The sequence below is a fragment of the Stegodyphus dumicola genome, chromosome 11, assembly GCF_044657685.1.
Source record: "Stegodyphus dumicola isolate Sdum_Otavi_A_Nest chromosome 11, ASM4465768v1".
Lineage (NCBI taxonomy): Eukaryota > Metazoa > Arthropoda > Arachnida > Araneae > Eresidae > Stegodyphus > Stegodyphus dumicola.
This window is the reverse complement of record NC_140778.1, coordinates 77843204-77865048: the sequence shown is the minus strand read 5'-3', so window position 1 is coordinate 77865048 and position 21845 is coordinate 77843204. Positions and strand designations below refer to the sequence as shown.

The following is a 21845-nucleotide window of genomic DNA, read 5'->3' as shown; positions in this document are numbered from 1 at the left end:
TGATTATCATGCACATGTGCAGACAATGCCATTAAATAGAATATGTGCAAACATATTCATTATATTTCTAATTTTATCAATCAAACAAAGGGAAGTGATAACAGCAGTTATACTAATGAGGAAAGTAGTTTAAGTATTGTTGAAACTAATGAGACAACTATGATAATGGAAAAAATACATCAAAATAGTTCTTTTAATAATGAAATACTAGCTGATCTTTGCAATATGGTAACTGGTAGTTTGGCGACATTTTGGAGGCGATAAAGGACTTTGGTAATAATGTGAGAAGCACTCAGTTCCGATTACACATTATTTTGTATGAGGGAAATGAGAGATCATGAGATATGTCATGTGACATTAATGGACGACTTACAGTTTTTTAATCGGAAAAGGGGGGAAATCTGGAAATTTCGTATTTAGCTATATTCTGTTTTGTGTGAAACGTGACATTAATGGACGAATTACAGTTCTTTGATTGGAAAAGGGGGTTAATTTGGAAAAGCTTCATTGTGTGTTGTGTGAAATAGTGTTGATTAATTTTCGGATTGCATGGCGCTATGTAAAGTGAATTCTAAATTTTTAATGCGTTTATCTGATAATAATAATAAGTTGAGATTGTGTGAAAGGAAGGATATTAGAAGTTTAAATGGCGGTGCAAGAAATATGGTGAAAATGGACATTTTGTGAAAAGGAGTGTAAGGAAGGGTATGTGGTTTGCTGAAAGTAGTTTGAGTATAGATGAAATTTTATTAATTTCTTATTACTTGGTGAATAGACTTCCAGTTGACTACTGGATTTAGGATTTAGAAATTAGCAGTAGTACTGCAGCGACGTAATGAAGATTCTGAAGAAGATTAGGTAAGTTAGTATTTTTAATCATTTGAGGATATTATTTTTATGCGTTGTTCTAAATGTAAGGTGGAAGTAAAGTAATTTGGTATTATTGGAAAATTGTTATTAGCAATGATTTAGTTTAAAGTAATTAGGATTGTAATCTAATTTTTATTAATTTAATGTATGTGCTTATTTATATTTTAAGTAGTGTTTTTTAATTTAATTATATTTTAATTTAATGATCGTGATTTTGGGAGTTATATGATTGTAGTATTTTGGAATATGTTTAAGTAGCAGTCGTTGAGTATTTTCATGCATTTTCGTGAAAATTTTCTCATTTATGAGAAAAAAGCAGTGTACATGGATATAGTGAAGAGTGTGCGCAATGCCATTTTTGTGCAATTCTGGGATGTTTTTTTAAGTAAAAATAAGTGGACGTGTACATGGTTTAGTGATATTTTAATTAAATGATACTTATTTTGTGAATTTTATGTTTGTAGGAATTTGGTATACGTTTTAGTTGAAGTAAACGTGCATGGAAATAATTTAAATATTTGACACTAAGTATTTGTAATGTTTGCGGTATGAATTCGTTGGTGACGTTTATAATATAATAGATAATTTAGAGGTAAAAGTTTTTAGATATTTTATTTATTTTATACGTGGAAATGTTCATATTTGGTAAGGGTATATACTTTTTCGCGATAAGGTAATTTCATATATGTCTTTTTTACCGGGTTTAAAGATTCAGAAAATTGTCATGCATTTTCGTGAAATTTTTCTAATTTATGAGAAAAAAGCAGTGTACATGGATATAGTGAAGAGTGTGCGCAATGCCATTTTTGTGCAATTCTGGGATGTTTTTTTAAGTAAAAATAAGTGGACGTGTACATGGTTTAGTGATATTTTAATTAAATGATACTTATTTTGTGAATTTTATGTTTGTAGGAATTTGGTATACGTTTTAGTTGAAGTAAACGTGCATGGAAATAATTTAAATATTTGACACTAAGTATTTGTAATGTTTGCGGTATGAATTCGTTGGTGACGTTTATAATATAATAGATAATTTAGAGGTAAAAGTTTTTAGATATTTTATTTATTTTATACGTGGAAATGTTCATATTTGGTAAGGGTATATACTTTTTCGCGATAAGGTAATTTCATATATGTCTTTTTTACCGGGTTTAAAGATTCAGAAAATTGTCATGCATTTTCGTGAAATTTTTCTAATTTATGAGAAAAAAGCAGTGTACATGGATATAGTGAAGAGTGTGCGCAATGCCATTTTTGTGCAATTCTGGGATGTTTTTTTAAGTAAAAATAAGTGGACGTGTACATGGTTTAGTGATATTTTAATTAAATGATACTTATTTTGTGAATTTTATGTTTGTAGGAATTTGGTATACGTTTTAGTTGAAGTAAACGTGCATGGAAATAATTTAAATATTTGACACTAAGTATTTGTAATGTTTGCGGTATGAATTCGTTGGTGACGTTTATAATATAATAGATAATTTAGAGGTAAAAGTTTTTAGATATTTTATTTATTTTATACGTGGAAATGTTCATATTTGGTAAGGGTATATACTTTTTCGCGATAAGGTAATTTCATATATGTCTTTTTTACCGGGTTTAAAGATTCAGAAAATTGTCATGCATTTTCGTGAAATTTTTCTAATTTATGAGAAAAAAGCAGTGTACATGGATATAGTGAAGAGTGTGCGCAATGCCATTTTTGTGCAATTCTGGGATGTTTTTTTAAGTAAAAATAAGTGGACGTGTACATGGTTTAGTGATATTTTAATTAAATGATACTTATTTTGTGAATTTTATGTTTGTAGGAATTTGGTATACGTTTTAGTTGAAGTAAACGTGCATGGAAATAATTTAAATATTTGACACTAAGTATTTGTAATGTTTGCGGTATGAATTCGTTGGTGACGTTTATAATATAATAGATAATTTAGAGGTAAAAGTTTTTAGATATTTTATTTATTTTATACGTGGAAATGTTCATATTTGGTAAGGGTATATACTTTTTCGCGATAAGGTAATTTCATATATGTCTTTTTTACCGGGTTTAAAGATTCAGAAAATTGTCATGCATTTTCGTGAAATTTTTCTAATTTATGAGAAAAAAGCAGTGTACATGGATATAGTGAAGAGTGTGCGCAATGCCATTTTTGTGCAATTCTGGGATGTTTTTTTAAGTAAAAATAAGTGGACGTGTACATGGTTTAGTGATATTTTAATTAAATGATACTTATTTTGTGAATTTTATGTTTGTAGGAATTTGGTATACGTTTTAGTTGAAGTAAACGTGCATGGAAATAATTTAAATATTTGACACTAAGTATTTGTAATGTTTGCGGTATGAATTCGTTGGTGACGTTTATAATATAATAGATAATTTAGAGGTAAAAGTTTTTAGATATTTTATTTATTTTATACGTGGAAATGTTCATATTTGGTAAGGGTATATACTTTTTCGCGATAAGGTAATTTCATATATGTCTTTTTTACCGGGTTTAAAGATTCAGAAAATTGTCATGCATTTTCGTGAAATTTTTCTAATTTATGAGAAAAAAGCAGTGTACATGGATATAGTGAAGAGTGTGCGCAATGCCATTTTTGTGCAATTCTGGGATTTTTTTTAAGTAAAAATAAGTCGACGTGTACATGGTTTATGTGTATGTGTTATTGTGAAAAACGCGCAAAGAGTTTCCGATTGTGCACTTTTTCCCAATTTTGCAGTGAATATTTGTCATGATTAAGAAGTTTTGTTAGGTAAAATTTCTAGTATAAGTGTAATTTGGCTAGTAGATTGTTGGAAAAAGTGTTCAGTAAATAAAAAGAAAAGAAACATGTCTTTACTTCGTTAAGACAAAATGGCGGATGAAAAAAAAAAAAAAAAAATAGAGGGTTGCAAACAAAACAGCAGAAAAATCCCTCACTGAAATGAATAGAAAACAAAACGTTTGTAAGCAAAATGCATGAAATCATACAAGATAGATAGCTTTGTGTGTGCTTTATTATTCTTAGTTAATTTAGTTTGATTTTCTGCATTGTTTATCATGCTCTCATCCGTTAATCGTTTCACTAAATTACGCCTGAAACGGAAAAAATTCCTGAATCATCTTGACTTTTTACTTAAATGTAAATGTAAAAAATTGATCCCCAATTTTATTCAAATCAAATCTAATCAGAAACCTTCGAGTCGCGTTTCAAGAATTCTGTTAAATTGCAAGTTTGCCTTACTTCGGTCCGTCATAAGGGATACACGTCAACAATTGTCCAAAATTGAACATGAACTCTATAAGCTTCATCTGGAACTCGCTAAATCATATCCAAAATTCACTGCTCTTGAAGTCTTGGTCTAGAACGAAGAATAGAGTTAACCGTCATAAAAACACCCTTGCAGTTAAATTCGAAAAACTCCTTTTACAGTCTTCCAGTTCAAGTAGTTCAAAAAATCTTCCCATTGTAAACATCAAGCCAATAGTTAATATTTCTAATGTTAGTCTTTCAGAAGAACAAGAGAGAATTCTAAAATATAATTTTAACTTCTCACAAACCTGTAAACCCTCGATTCCAAAGATTTTGGCTCCTATCGAAAAAGCTTTCAAGTTCAGTAAAGTTTCAGATTCACAGAAAGAAATGATTAGGCATCTTATCGCTCATAATGTGAAATTCAATAATAAACCTTTGAAACCAAATCTAACTGCGAGAGAAAGAGCTACAATGTGCGAAATTCATTCTAACCCGGATATTATCTTTTCAAAGGCCGACAAAGGTGGCCAGATAGTCGTCATGGATAAGAACACTTACATCGATGGTGTCACTAAACTCTTAAACGGAGGACCATATAATCCGATCCCTAAAGATCCTTCACTTTCCGACTTGTCAAAAATAAAAACTGCGATCAAATCTTCGCAAATCATTTCAAGCAACTTAAAACATTCGCTTATCCCATCTGTTGCGAATTGTGCCAGATTATATGCTCTTCCCCAAATTCATAAAAGTGGTATTCCTTTCCGCCCTATTGTATCAAATTTAGGTACTGCATCGTATCCATTAGCTAAATATTTGGTTTCTAGATTTTCCACTCTCTTAGACAATAACATTTACACCATAAAAAATTCAATAGAGTTTGTAAAAAAGGTTAAAAACATTTCTCCTAGTAATTTACTCATGGTTTCTTTTGATGTAAAATCATTATTCACCAATGTCCCGGTGGAGGGTGCATTAAGATGTCTAGAAACCAGACTTCGCGAATTTCATTTCTCTTGCATCGAAATTGATGAGCTAATTTCTCTCACTCAACTCTGTTTGAAACAAACACATTTTGTTTTCCAAAATAAATATTACAAGCAAACTGAGGAATTAGCCATGGGAAGCCCCCTCAGTCCCATCCTGGCTGATATCTACATGCATTATTATGAATCAAAATTGTTTGAAACTTTAATCTTCCCGGCATGGTTCCGCTACGTTGACGATACTTTTACCCTGTTTGAAGGTAATAAAGATGATTTAAATAAAGTTCTTTCAACAATGAATTCTATTGATCCTGCTATTCAGTTCACTTTTGAACTTGACACTTGCAATTCTCTTCCATTTCTCGACATTCTGGTCACACGTAACACATCCAACTTCAGTACTACAGTTTACCGTAAACCTTCATCGGTTTGCCTTCCACCACACTTTAAATCATGTCATCCGACTAAACAAAAGTTAGATTCATTTTATTCATATGTTTTCCGTGCTCTTCAAGTTTGCTCCTCCAAACTAGCCCTTGTTGAAGAACTAAATTATTTAAAAGCAATAGCTATTGACAGGGGCTTTTCACCCAACATTATTAATCAAGCAGTTAAAAAGTTCTCATCTCAACACACTAAAAGGCACACTCTTGTTTTAGGAGATCATAAAAATTCTGTTGTCATTCCCTTCTTTCCATCAATTAGCTATAAAGTTGCACATATTTTGCAGAAATTTAACTTTCGGGTTGTTTATTCTCCCATCAATAAAATTCCGAGTTCCATACTTAAGGACTCCATTCCGGATATGAATTCCTGGGGTATTTATAGGATTCCTTGTCAGTGTGGTTTAATTTACATTCGCCAAACTAAGAGAGCCTTAAAATTTCGCGTCAAGGAACATGAGGCATATGTTAGAAAAAAGGAAACACAGAAGTCTTCTGTTGTGCAACATTGTTGGTCCGAAAATCACACTTTCAATTTTTCTGCTGCCAAAATTATTCAAAAAACATCTTCCATTGGAGAACTGGATTTTCTAGAGGCATTTCACATTCATAAAAATCTTTCTGGTCTAGTTAACGATCCTAATTCCAACCCAAATTTGCCTTCGGCCTTTAAAGAAATTATGTTTTAGTTCTGGTTTCACCAACAGATGGCGACACTTGCTTATTCTTGTCCAGGCTTTCTTATCTTATGTAATAATTTTTTCCTATCTTGTTCATTTGCGGTTTTGCAGCTGAGGATGGTGGTTTGGTAAAACCATCGAAACTAGTCCTGTGGAAATTTTGTAAATATAACGCTGATTTTTGTTGTTTGTCTTCTGAATTAGTATATATTCTACTTTTATGAAAAAATGTTAAAAAGATTTTAAGATGCTAAAAATATAATCATGGAAATAATGATTGCATTCTTGTTTCCAAGGAAAGATTAACAAGGATCTCAAACTTAACCATTTGTATCATAACAAAATTCTCTATCATGTGGAAAATTAGAAAGTTTTGTGAATACAATCACTGAATACAATTAGTACCTAATTTAATTTATGAAAGATTCATTTTAAACATTTCTGAATAAAATCATTCAAATGGTTTTCAGTAGCTACAATGATCAAAATTTCTAAATACAACAACCCCAGTTATAATAAGTTACTCAGATTATTATTTTGATTTTGAAAACTGATGCTTCTAAAATGAATTTTTGTCATTGAATTATGGAAGAGCACACATTGATAGGGTTATCATTTCATCTCATCTCCCTCCGCCCTGAAAATTGTTTGCATCTGCTTATGTTTGGGACAGTTATGGTGTATGAAGGAATAAAAGGAAAGTATTCAAAAAGGACAAAATATGGACCTGCTCTTACATATTTTTCATTAGGTAATATTGACAAAAACTTCTTTTTAATGTTAAAAAAAGTACCTAGATGAATACTTAGAATTCATTTTCAAGTTTAATAGTTTCTTCACTGTTGACAACTGTAATCAATGTCTTTCTGGATAACAATATTTATTGTTCATTGTTGAAAAAAAATCTTTCTATTGGAGCTGATGCATTTAGTGACAAAACTGATTAACTAGACAAGAAGACACTTTCATTCAACAATAGTGAACATTTTACAGTCCTTAGACACAGTCCAAGTAGAATTACAAATTTTGAATTATTTGGGCTAATCCCCAATGTCTGGTAACCCTACATAGTGGCTCTCTCCCTATACCACATTGATAGTATACACAGTGAAATCCACAAGAATTCCATTCAGCTGTTAAAGTTGGCTTATTTGATTATAGTAAAGCATTTGAGGGCTATTTGCCTGAGGAGTGCTTTTGTGGACGACTTTTTAAGGGAACTGGCTGATACACTTACTACACATGGGAAAAACTACAAAAGTGCAAATGGAGGTAGCCTGCCATCTTAACATCATGGGCACTTTATTAATTAGATGGGTACTTTTCCTTCTTTTTTGTGACGAGATTCAGTTTGGATATGGAGATTTACACCTTCAACTGTTTACCATGTGTTTTGGTTTTTCAAAGGAAACTGACGCATGCATACAGGCTACTATAAATACAAATTTTACTATAACATTTTGCATTCATAACAAAATTTTATGGATATTATGAATTATATTTTAGGAATTATTCATTCATGCATTAAAAAAATATTGGTATTCTTCTGGTATCGGGATTAGATAAGAAAATGTATGCATCTATGTGCATATACATACAAACACACACACATGTACATACATAAATACATATATACATGCATACGTGAACACATACATCTATACATTGCTGAATCCAGTCCCGATAAGCAAAAGAGTACCAAAATATTATAAGCTGTAACGAAAGAAAGATGAACACTAACTGAAATTATGATTTCATTCAAAACTGAGAGATACCGAGTTCTGGTGGGCTCTATAAATCTTACATAGTCCTATACACAGCACATTTCTATTAATGCAAATGAATGCCATATGCGACAAATGATACTGCAATCTTCAGTAAGTTACGAGACTGTCTTGGATCATAAGATTGAAGCATAAGATGACAATCTGTAAATTACTGTTTATATCCTAACAACAGTTTAAACAGAAATTTTTCTCCTCATTCAGAAAATGCAGGTAAATAAACTATATGTGAACATAAAATTATTGTGAGATTTATTGCTGAATGATCTTAAACAAATAAAGAAATTCAGCCTAATTTCACTGCAGTTTTCTGTTGTTGCTGAAAGTTCCATTGCTAGTATTAGCAATAACAATAGTTACTTCATATAGGTGGAATATATTGAAACAAAATGTTGTTTTACAAAAAATGACAATACATTAAACAGCTTTACAGCAGCTCTGAACATATTTTGTAATTTCTAAATCGGTAAATGTGAAAGTTTGAAGTGCAATATGACGTTTTCCTCAATTCATATTTTTACAGTAACTGCACAATCAGTTACTATGTTATCTCTTTGTAACGAATATCCATGAAAATTAATAATGAAATTGCATTAAGTATATTTTATTGTTATCATTCATAAGGGCATGAGTAGCACTACAATTATGAAGTTAAATCGGCATCCTGTGTCGTCATTCTTAACATTAAACTGTTAACAGAAATGGACAGGCTATGCATTTTGATACCATGACATAATTTTCTGTGGGAAAGAAATTGACTGATTTATACAATTATTCAAAATAAAAATCCCTAGTTACAATCCCATGTCATAATTTATATAACACCAAGTTTTCCACCAACAAAAATTTTTAAGGCAAAGCATATTTATTTGGTTTTTTTCTGATTATATTTCTGATTTTTTCCATTACTCCCTATATATATATATCACATTATTAATATTATATCTTAGTACATCTTTTTTAATATTTATATTAATTCAATATCTTTCACTTATGATGCATGCATAATGTACCAGATACAAAGGTGCATTTTGTCTTTCGAATGCTTTTGTTTCCTCAATGGTAATATTCAAAATATTATTTGCTTAAGAATAGGCATTTTATGGACGACAGTGAGTGAGTTATCACCATTAAAAACTGAACATGCAATTAACAGTTTCGCTTTCAGTAGTTGGATGACTGTTTCACTTCCATTCATACTTTTTTTTTTAAATCTCCAAGCATAAATTAATTCTTTTTAACAAACACGGATTTATTCATTCAACTGTATTCACTGTAGATCATATACTACATCTATACATATACATCTATAGCATCTATTACTTCTTTCCTATTAAAAAAATAAGCTGTAACCCATGTGCATATGTTTACATATATGAGGAGTCGGAGTCTTTAAAATTCCAGCAGTTGGAGTCAAGTCATTTTTCCTGCCGACTCCACAGCCCTGCTTGTACAGATGATGAAATGTCGATCTTTCAATTCATTGTTGAGATGCCAGTTGCAACACCCAATGCTTAAATTATCACATAGCTGATGCATCAGAATGTGCTCCTATGTGCCGTAAATAAGCTTTTTAATACCCCTTAAAGCATGAGCTTAGTATAACTGCAATAAAATAATTTCAGAAAAAAATAATTGGCACTCTCTGTCATGGTCCTGTAATTACCTGCTAAAAATTAAACTAGCATAAAATAGCATATTTCTTTATCATTTGCATGTTCTAACAATTATTTACAGAAGATAAGCATGCTTAATTAGAAACAGTCATAGGTTATATTATTATAATTTATTGCACGTAATTAATTAAATGCATAATTAAAAAGGAATCATTTTTAATGATAAAATACACTACTTAGAAACTTGCATTAGCCATTTTTTTTAATCTCCAAGCATAAATTAATTTTTTTTAACAAACATGGATTTATTGATTCAACTGTATTCACTGTAGATCATATACAGATATGTCATACAGAATTAATACAAATGCATCATTCTCAACCACATGACACAGATTTCCAAACCACATGGCACTTCATGTAAATAAACAAAAGGATTTCATGAAGAGTGTGCCAGCATGTGCACAAAGTGAGATGCACATCAGATCCTGATTCCATAAGTTGGCTTCTTTCTATAGACGCTTGTAAGGAAATATGAATGGCAACCATCTTACTTGTTGCAAAACTCTAAAGCTCAATTATACATTATTATATTTTTTAGACTTAAAAAACAAGAATGTTTAGAGAAATGACCTATATTCCGGTAGAGAAGAAGAAAAGAAAGAATGATCTTGTTTGTTTGTGTTAGCTAAGTCAGAATAAAGCTCGGAGAGCAGCCTTGGCTCCAAATCAGGGGAAAACATTTAAATTCTTATAAAATGGTTATCGTTGTGTGATGTACTTACTCTATGGAGATAACCCACATTCTTACTTGGCTTTAACATTTTTAGATCAAATGGTCTAAAAATTATATTTCTGTCCAAAAAAATTGCCCCCTTTCTATTTGCGTTTCCTTCGACTCTAATCTATAACAATATACTCTTTAATTACAGTGATCATGATTTCTCACATACACTTTATACAAGTTAATGGGTCAACATCGTTTTAGCAGAGCATAGAAGATACGTTAGCAAAGAGAGAAGCTAGGGAGAGGAATGCAGCAGAAAAGATAATGACGTAATTAATTGAAAAGTGTATTTATACAAGTTTGATGTACAAGTACAGCTAATCTATGACTGGTTAGTTTTATTTACCCTTTTCAACCAGCATTATATAATGAAGAAAAATCTCGAATCTGGGAGAACACATGAATTTAGGAAAAGCATACAAAATCTGGAAATGTTAATTTTGAGGTCACCATCTATTTTTCTAAAGCAGCTATCGTATTTTCTTACACCTTACATGCATGTACAACCGACGGTTAGAGTAGACTGAAGAGTACCCCTTGTATTATTGTAAAACTGTTTCATTTATTGCCAAGTTATTTTTTAGTTTCTCGCCAAGAGTTTGTTTCATTTATTGTAACCTGAGTAGTTGAATGTTCCGTAATATACGTTTACCTCGACTTGGGCGCTCCTTTGACTTTTTAAGTGAAAATACATCAATGTGTACATGGACAAAGTGAGGGATTGCGCAATTCTCTAATTTCTTTTAATTAAAAATAAGTCGATGTGTTCATGGTTAAAGTCAAGGGAGTGTGCAGTGCCTAGTTTATGCAACTATTTGACTTGTTATTTTGTGTTTGTGTAGTGGTGATATTTTTGGCGTTAAAAATGCCACTACACAAAGCCAAAATAACAAGTCAAAGAATCGTGCGAACTCCGTATCCATGTAGCACCAAAAAACGCCAATTTTTGCCAAGGGGTACCCATAAATATACTTTTACCACAGCTGACATTCATTTATATTTAGAGATGCATTCACAATTCCGTACGTAAACACATTTACCTGACAGTTATTTCGCTGCAATCAATTAGTAAATATAACCAGTATGATCAATAAATTTTATAATTAACACTCAAACTTATTATAATTTTGTGATTAGCTTTCTACTTTATATATAAAACCCATTCTAATATAGATATTTTGTACATAAGTCGATTTTATGTATTTGCACTTAGGTAACTTATCTAAGAAACTAATAAAAATAATGAAATATGTAATTAACATTAACAATGAGTTATTTCTAATTCTATGGTGAGGTTTATGTTGCAAATAACATAAAATACTTAAATAGTGTTGTAAAAGTTCATACAGAAATGTAAATATAATGTTTGTTTGAAGGAGGTAACATGTTAACATCTATGTTCTACAACATATTTGTATATGAATAAATGTGCATTGTACTAAATATCTACCAAAGATATTTCCTCATTGTCCCCTTTAGAGGGTTTTTGAAAAAATTCTGTATTTTTATACCTATGCTTGATGTATTTATTAAAAATAAATTAAATAGTAAATCTAAAAATATTCAGGAAAAGTTAATTTTTAAGAACTTGTATCAAGTTGCACTGGCAAAAATGATTTCATGATTTAATTTTTATACAGTACAAAGTCCGTAATCCGGATTCGTTGGGGCTTCGGCGATTCCGAATTATAGATCATCAATTGAATTCTGGTAAGATGGCATGCAGAAATTATACAATACAAACTGTATAAAAAGCTCTTGCATATGACAAACATTTGCAGTGAATTTAAGATACTTAGTCGTGTTATTGCGACAGTCCGGCCGCCCCCCGATTTTTGCTGCCTGCATACTTTTAAGTATTTGATCCCTGCTAGGATAGGTCCTGCACAGACCGAAATTTCAATTTTTTGTTAACGTAAAAGGAGCCAAATTTAATAAAATGCGCTAGCAAGCTACAGCATGGACATGGTGATGTAATATTTAACCATTGTTCAGAATTTCAGAACAAGAATTAGGTGTTAACATGAAAGTCAGCATATTCCAAAAGAACCAGATGTCAAAGCTAAATATTTAATAATAGACAATAATCAGGAGCATATAAGTATAAACGGTACAATTTGGTTTCGGGGACCGTAAAAAATTGCAGCGGAAATGCATGCGCAAAAGCGCCAAATCTAGCAAACTCGCCTATTAAACAGCACGCCAAATCTTGCGAACGTGCCGATTTCAAATTGCGTAAGTTTTAGATAGTTCTATATTTGTAAGTTGCCATTGAAACACTAGTTTAATTTTTTAATTCTCTTTATGATAAGGCTATGGATTGTACAATTTGGGAATTGCCGAGTGAAGAAAAGTCTACAATAGAATTTTTTCAAAAAAAAAGGGCATCATTTATGATAGAAATTTATGTTTGAACAATCATGAGATGAAATTATGCTTTATCGATAACTCGGTAGCAAAATGGCGGTGCAGGAAAGAAACCTGTAATGAGTACGTTTCCAATCAGTTATTTTAGCCTTTTTTATAAATATTAATAATAATAAATTGTATGATGTGAAATTAACCTTTTTATCTAAATTAAAATAATAATCTGAAACAGTTATTTACTCTTATGCTTCCATTCAGTCATGTTTAGCCTTTTTTATATAAATTATAATAATAAAAAAGTACTATATGAAAGTAACTTTTCATCTAAATTAAAACATTAATCTTAAATAGCTATTCGCTATTATACTTCCTTTCTTGCATTAGGGTTGCCGCAATTATTTTTGGCAGCATTGGCATCAACAATAGTTTGGCGAATTTTTACGGCCCTCGAAACCGAATAGTACCGTATAAACCTATCTGAAACAATCTGCATGGATCCATGAGCAAGAAACAAGTTATATATATAAAAGGAATAACCTTAGCACAATTTTCTGATTTTTTACAGATGAAAAGTTAAAAGTTATTTATTGGGTGCAAGTTCATGGTTTTCACAGCTTTATTTCAGAAAGATTACGAAACCGTAGATATTTATTATAAACTGGTAAAAATTAATATTATATCAAAAGAAAATATATTTGAAAATATAAATTTTATTATAAAATAAAAGATGCGACAAATTGAAAAAAAAAAAATATTTTTTTTCCAAATCTTTCTGTTATTATTTTGCACTTTTCTCGTCCTCAAGTACACACCTATCTGTTTTTGCCACCTTTCCCCCCAAAAAAAGAATTCAGTTCATGCAGCACTCAGCTATGGAGAAGCATTTCTTTTTTGTTCCCTTTACAAAATTCTGTTTTCTTGCAGAAAGTTTTATTATAGAATTGTGGTAAAATTTCTTACAAATTCTGCAAGGCTGAATTTTAAAATGAAGCTTAAGGCAAAAAATATCACAATTTGTTTATAAAAACTGTTAAACTTTAGAATATAGGAAAAAGAATGCACACAAAATGGCAGAAATGCTTGATTGAAGGATTATAATAAGCATGTTTGCTGGAAGATTGGTTATGCACATTGTAGCTAGAGTTCCCACCTCGCCCCGAATTCAGTTGTGAAAATTAAAATCTCCCAGCTCCAGGAAGAAATTTAAAATAAATATTACTCTCACGGAATATAAAGTTTCTTGAAAATAAGGACACATTGTGCACGGAAGAAATGGTTGAGAGCATCGAAAATCACACGACTGTGCACAGCAGCTAAAGAACGTCTATGTCAATACATATTCTTTGCAGCATCAATCTACGTTGAGTAAGCACCTTACGGAATGAGTAGTCGTTTCATGCCGGCGTATCGCGCATGTGTCCTCATCTAACGCCACCCTCTCATTTTCAATCCATTCTTTCATTTAGCCTGCAGTTAGCTAGCTATCCACAAACATGTGCATATTTTGAAATTATTTAAATGATTTCATAATAACATCTACTGAAAAAAAATGATTCTGATTGTGCAAGTGAACAAAGTGCCACAAAAAAAGATAAAATATTCGACGTCATTTCAAGATAAGTGGTTAACTCAATTTCATTAGCTTATGAAGAGAGACAACTTTAACGAAGAATGTAAAGTATTTTGGAAAATGGTTAATATTAAATTCGAGGATGTTATAGCTTTAACTGTACATTCCCAAGGCAAGAAACATTAGTAGCTAATATTGAATATTCATCACAATTGGTTTCGAACTTTTTCATGAAGAAATCTTCCGAAGAACACGAAAATATATCAGCAATTGAAATTACTTCAGTCTGTCACAGGATTAAGCACCTCACACTTTTAACAGCTAGGATTGCACAAATTGTATAGCACTCTATTTCCAGATTCTTGTTTGTCCAAAAATGATTTCTTGTGGTAGAACAAAATGTAGAAGTATTAGTGAGAGTGTGTTTGCTCCTGCAGCTCAAAAAATACTTTTAATTGAGATTAAGAAGGCGGAGTGTTTCTCAGTTGCAACTGAAAAAACCGAAAAAAAGATTTTTTTTTCTTCCAGAAACTTTTTTTCCTCACCCGGATTTTAACAGCCAAGAGGAGGCAACCCTAATTGTAGCCAAAGTTATGTTCCTTTAAATTACCTCTTTGTGTAAATAACTTGTTACATATCTCGCACACAAGAGGCTTCTCTCCAATGCGAATAAGCATATGTTTTTTTAAATCACCTTTATGAGCAAATGACTTGCTACACACCTCACACAAATAAGGTTTCTCTCCAGTGTGAATAAGTATATGTTTCTTTAAATTACATTTTTGTGTAAATGACTTGTTACATATCTCACACACATGAGGTTTCTCTCCAGTGTGAATAAGTATATGTTTCTTTAAATAATCTTTTCGTGAAAATGACTTGTTACATATCTCACACACATGAGGTTTCTCTCCAGTGTGAATAAGTATATGTTCCTTTAAATGATTTTTTCGTGTAAATGACTTGTTACATATCTCACACACATGAGGTTTCTCTCCAGTGTGAATACGTATATGAATTTTTAAGACACTTTTATGAGGAAATGACTTGCTACATACCTCACACACATGACGTTTCTCTTGAGTGTGAATAAATATATGTTCCTTTAAATGACGTTTTAAAGTAAATGACTTGTTACATACCTCACACACATGAGGTTTCTGTCCAGTGTGAATAAGTATATGATTTTTTAAGTCACCTTTATGAGCAAATGACTTGCTACATACTTCACACACATGAGGTTTCTCTCCAGTGTGAATAAGTATATGATTTTTTAAATCACCTTTATGAGCAAATGACTTGCTACATACCTCACACAAATAAGGTTTCTCTCCAGTGTGAATAGGTATATGTTTCTTTAAATGATCTTTTCGTGAAAATGACTTGTTACATATCTCACACACATGAGGTTTCTCTCCAGTGTGAATAAGTATATGTTCCTTTAAATGATTTTTTTGTGTAAATGACTTGTTACATATCTCACACACATGAGGTTTCTCTCCAGTGTGAATACGTATATGAATTTTTAAGACACTTTTATGAGGAAATGACTTGCTACATACCTCACACACATGAGGTTTCTCTTGAGTGTGAATAAATATATGTTCCTTTAAATGACGTTTTAAAGTAAATGACTTGTTACATACCTCACACACATGAGGTTTCTCTCCAGTGTGAATAAGTATATGATTTTTTAAGTCACCTTTATGAGCAAATGACTTGCTACATACCTCACACACATGAGGTTTCTTTCCAGTGTGAATAAGTATATGATTTTTTAAATCACCTTTATGAGCAAATGACTTGCTACATACCTCACACAAATAAGGTTTCTCTCCAGTGTGAATAAGTATATGTTCCTTTAAAGTACCTTTTCGTGCAAATGACTTGTTACATATCTCGCACACATGAGGTTTCTCTCCAGTGTGAATAAGTATATGTTCCTTTAAAAGACGTTTTACTGTAAATGACTTGTTACATACCTCACAAACATGAGGTTTCTCTCCAGTGTGAATAAGTATATGTTCCTTTAAAAGACGTTTTACTGTAAATGACTTGTTACATACCTCACACACATGAGGTTTCTCTCCAGTGTGAATAAGTATATGATTTTTTAAATCACCTTTACGAGCAAATGACTTGCTACATACCTCACACAAATAAGGTTTCTCTCCGGTGTGAATAAGTGTATGTTTCTTTAAACTATCTTTTCGTGTAAATGACTTGTTACATACCTCACACACATGAGGTTTCTCTCCAGTGTGAATAAGTATATGTTCCTTTAAATCACCTTTTCGTATAAATGATTTGTTACCTATCTCACACACATGAGGTTTCTTTTTTGAGTGAATAAGCATATTCATGTTAAAGGTTGTCTTTCGTCCAAGTGAATTCTTGCATACAAATTTTTGTCCCCTGTATATATATGCACATGCTTCTTTAAAGAACCATACTCTCTGTATACCTCATACACGGGGTTTCATTACTGTATCAACACATATGTCGTGAACATTGTGAGTTTCAGAGAAAATAATGAGCGGTTTGTTAAAATTTAGATCAGATAAAAGATCTTTTAATATATAGCATTTTAATACTACTTAGCACAGTGTAATAGGTTCATTTTACAATAGGGAACATCCACAAAAATGATGGTTACAAAGCAGTTCGATCATCCATCTTTTTGAACAACAATCTCTCTCGTTGCCATTCCGTAACAGAGAAACGTACCTCTCATGGAGTTTGATAGTGGCGCGACATTCTCCCCACCTTGAGTTTGGGGATACATACTCAAAACAGTAACATAATGATAAAACATACATACAGTTTTGAGATAACAATAACGTACATAATAATAAAAATATTTTAAATTATTAGAATTCAAACTGAAATAATTATTTTAGAGTTCAAACACAGAAAGTTCAAAAGTTTGTTCAGAAGTTTATAAATCCAGTCTTTTAACTGGTTTTATTTTTCGGCCTGAGCGAGACACGCGAACAGTTTCATTAGAGTCAGTATTAAGCTACTAGCGTCTACATCCCAAAACGGCAGCCTATGAGAGAGGCGATTCTATTATTTTCGTCGGGGAGTAGGTAAGTTAGAATGGTTTTCTGAGGAACGCAACGGCAGTGCACGATGTTTGCTTACATTAGGAAGTTCAGAAAATTGCAAAGGTGGATTGCCTTAGTTTCTGCGGTTACTTTCAGGGAAATATTAGGCAGTTTTTTGGTTTGCTGATAGAGGGCAAATAGATAATTTACCTTTATAAATCCGCGTTTATCTATTTAAACTTCAGAAGATTTAAGATGAAGTGAATATATTCAACACAACAGAACGCAAGTTTAAGACTTGTAAATCTTTTAAAAAACAATACATCGATAATTAAAAATATTATTTATAGTTCATTATTAATAACTTTTTATAAATGCATAGTTATCATATAATTAACAATTCATCCATGCATTATCTCATCATTTATTATAATTAGAAGAGAAGATATTTTTTACAGTAATGTTTAAAAATTTGCTGTTGTCTTTTAAAAGATTTACAAGTCTTAAGATTGTGTTCTGTTGTGTTGAATATATTCGCTTCATCTTAAATCTTCTGAAGTTTAAATAGATAAACGCGGATTATAAAGGTAAATTGTCTATTTGCCTTCTATCAGCAAACCGAAAAAACTGCCTAATATTTCCCTGTAAGTAACCGTAGAAACTAAGGCAATCCACCTTAGCAATTTTTTGAACTTCCAAATGTAAGCAAACATATAGTCCACTGCCGTTGCATTCCTCAGAAAACCATTCTAACTCCCCTACTCCCCGATGAAAATAATAGAATCGCCTCTCTCATTGGCTGCCGTTTTGAGATGTAGACGCTAGTGTATTAAGCTTAGGTTTTCGAGGTTCCGATATGACTTTCTCCTAATTTGGTGTCAATTTCAAAGGGTACAGTAGTTGGATTGGTCTTAATATGTTTCCCTTTTCAGTTCGTAGTTTCACAAGTCTGATGATTCCATCTTTTCCTGGAAAAAGTTCCAGTACTCTCCCTAGCAGCCAATATAGCCTTTTTTTTATCATCTTTACCAATTAACACTATGTCATCTACATGTATTTTATCTTCTCTTTTAGGTTCGGAGAACAGCCTTAATTGCGCCAACTTGCCTCCTTTAAAAATATGGGCGACATTTTATCATGCCAACGGAAGTAAATATCATGTGGGGAATAGGTGCTGAAGAGAAAAGGAAAATACACGGGGAAAAACAGGATTAAGATGTGTTTCTATTTATTTCATATCTGGTTGCTAATTTTGTTCTGTTATGTTTCTAAATTAGCATTAAAAGTCGAATAATGTGCGTCTATTGCGAAAACGCAGGGCAATTACTTTTCGATTCGATTTTATATATGTATTAATATATCACATTCCTGCTCATATGATCTACATATGTATCAGATAACTAGCTACTTTTGAAATCTGGATGTGTATTATAACTTTTTCTGCTTTGAAAACCCAAATATTGTAACATTATGTGTATGCTTGTGAAAATACTATTTCAGATATTCTCGTATAACTAACTATACTATAATCTCATATTATTCAGTTCTCATATAACTACGATGGAAATATGCTTCTATTATTTACTTTTAAAATGCAGTATTTAATAGCCTTTCACATAGTAGCCATTTTAGAATTAGTTCTGTAATCTTATGTAATGTTAATTGTCTTATGCATTATTTTGACTAAATATTCATTTTCATAAAGAATATATAATGAATGTAGTAAATGCGAGTTCAATATATTTTAAAGACACAGATAAACAAAAAAGAAAAGGGAGACTACACATGCAACCAGATAAAAGTGACCATATTCAAAAGAAAGTTAATAAACTCAAAATGATGTGAAAGTATATCCCATGTGACAAAATTCGCTTAAGTATTATTTCTGAGTGGTAAAGCAGAACATATATATCTGAGTGCATTTTTTATATCTAAAATAAAATCTGTTATAGTTGCTGATGAAAAAGTAAGAAAACAATTTTTATGGATAGAAATTTATGTAGCTGAGTATTGAAAGTCTGATACTTCATGGACACTGAAATAGCAATTTATATATTGTATGAAAGTGAAAAAAAAAAAGTGTTGTTTTTTGAAAACTTCAAAAATCTGAATAATTTTCAGATCATATTCTTAAAACAAATTAAGAATATACTGTTTCTTAGAAGTTATTTTTTTTATAATTATATGCCATATACTTTATGTACAGATCAAGCTGAGAATCATAATTCATAATTTACTCAAGTAATAAGCAACTCACGTTGTTTTGCTTTTGAAACATAATTGTCATTTGAAACGTAATTTGTGTGTCTTTTTAATAATTACTAATTTAATTTTTTGAAATCACATTGTGTGAATAATAATTTCAAACTGTGCCTTATTTGCTAATGTCTGATAAGTAAAAAAAAAGTCAAACAGTGCCATATGTGTAACTACCATGTTGATATTACTCTTGAAATGTGTAGTGGTCATCAGCGTAGCAGAAAAGACAAATTTTTTAATCCTGGTAGCACCTGCATTCATAATATACCGCCAATTTTAATGAATGCCCTATAAATATCTGTACTGTGATTTGCATTATGAAATACAAAACATATCTAATGATCCAAATTTCCAACGAATTAGTTGTTATGTGATGCAGTAGTGAGGTTTGATCCCTATATTAATCCTGAAGTGGGCTGAAGGCCCATGCAATAGCAAAAAACTAAGTATACTTTCCTATAACCCCAATAGTTTGACAGCTTACAGTCTCATTTCCCTCTTTTTTTTTTTTTTTTTTCCATGCTTTTTACTATTATCATGAGGAGATTGTATAGATTAAGAGTCCTAAGTAAAAATCCATAGTTCTCTATTTTCAAATTACTGCTTTATTTTTACATTATTGTAAACAGCAGTATGTCGCTTCTTTTATTTTCAGTTTACTGCTATTAAAGTATGTTTTTAATTATAACTGAAAAAGAAAAATTGAAAATCTGAAGGAAAAGCTTTATTTATTAGCTATAAAAACTAAAGTATAGAAAAGGTTATAATTCGTACATCCAAGAAATATGCTTTCTCGGAAACTGAGCAAAAGCAGTAAAAGTTATTTTGCTACTGTTCTATTATCAAGGGACTGGATTCAGAAATGTGTGAACGTGTGTTGGTATGTATATGCTTATATGTGTATTTGTATGCACACATATATTTGTACTTATGCATACAATGAAAACATAAATGCATACATACATTTCTGAACTCAATCCCAATAACTGAACAGTACCGCTATTTATTCGTGTAAGTAAGCATTATTGTTGAATTAAGAAACCCTTGGCAGTTTACTTAAACTATTTCCTTTTTATTGAAAAGCTTTGCTAATTTTGAAACATGATAAACACCTAATTGTGTTTCTTGAATATTTCTGAATTGTAACATGCAATTCTTACTGACATGATGTCTGATGACTTTGAAACCAAATTAGCTAATACAGGAATATAACTGCCTTTGCAAATATTCTTAAATCTTTGTGAAACTTGTCCAGTCTGTATGAACCAACATGTGCAAAATATCATTAAACACCAACAGGTGGTTTCTGGAGTTGGTTGCATAGTATGATTTTTACTGTTTTCAACTCTTCTTAATTTTTAGTATCTACTCAACATTTTGTGAACTTATAAGTTCTGTGCAATAAAACATTTGTGAATTTATTTTTCTTTTTGGTCAACCTGGAAAAGTTGTAACTTGGAAAATGATAATACAGTGCACAGGTTTTGAGAACATAAATGTTACAGTAGCATGACTAATCTGAGAATACAAAGGAAGTACAGTACTTTATGGCCTTCCCTTTCACAGAAAACACAAAAATACTTCCTACGTACACATTTTAGATGAATATTTATGATGGTAATGTGTTTTTAAATGAAGATTAAAAGGATATTACTTTAATTCATCAATTAGAAAAGTATCTGAAAGGCATGACTTTAATTATAATAAATACTATAACATAGATGTATTAAAAATAATAAAACAACCTATTCTGCCCGATGCATCTCTTTCGCCATTGCTAGAAAATCCTTACCCCCTTCTCCAACTCTTGAAAAATGCATATACATTTATTTATATTCAGACTATGTTTCAACTTGTTTTATAAATTAAACAACCAAAGTGTAGAAAATGTTGATAAGGGCTAAAACTTGGAACAAAAGTAGATTTTGATATTCATGAACTAAAACTAAATACTTAACATATAAATAAAAGGCTGACCATGTTCTTCCCCCTGTAGCCCCCTTGGTTGAAAATCCCTGTTGTAGAAGATATATAAAGATAGGAGAGGAAAGAAAATTTTTTAAAAAGTAACATATTTTTCAAATCAAGTTGAATGTTTACCTCACAAAGTATTCAAGGGATAGCTGCTATGAAACATATACCTGGCTAAAGGGTTTTTTTCTAAGGATTATTAATATGTATGTATGTTAATTTTTTCGC

At 31.2% G+C, this 21845-nt stretch overlaps 1 protein-coding gene and 1 long non-coding RNA gene across 2 annotated transcripts in view; one reads left to right on the top strand and one right to left on the bottom strand.

Annotated features, from left to right (window-relative positions):
- The window catches only part of LOC146994140 (uncharacterized), a 61934-nt gene extending 40378 nt beyond the window's left edge, over window positions 1-21556 (top strand). Inside the window, exons 2-3 of the long non-coding RNA XR_015044025.1 lie at window positions 18236-18278; window positions 18462-21556. This is a non-coding gene — a long non-coding RNA (uncharacterized LOC146994140). The remainder of the gene's footprint in view (window positions 1-18235; window positions 18279-18461) is intronic.
- On the bottom strand, window positions 9026-17362 carry LOC146994141 (uncharacterized). The gene has a single exon (XM_085826878.1). The coding sequence runs from the start codon at window positions 16701-16703 to the stop codon at window positions 14916-14918; it is 1788 nt and encodes a 595-aa protein (XP_085683004.1). The 5' UTR covers window positions 16704-17362; the 3' UTR covers window positions 9026-14915.
- Window positions 21557-21845: the final 289 nt, after the last annotated feature.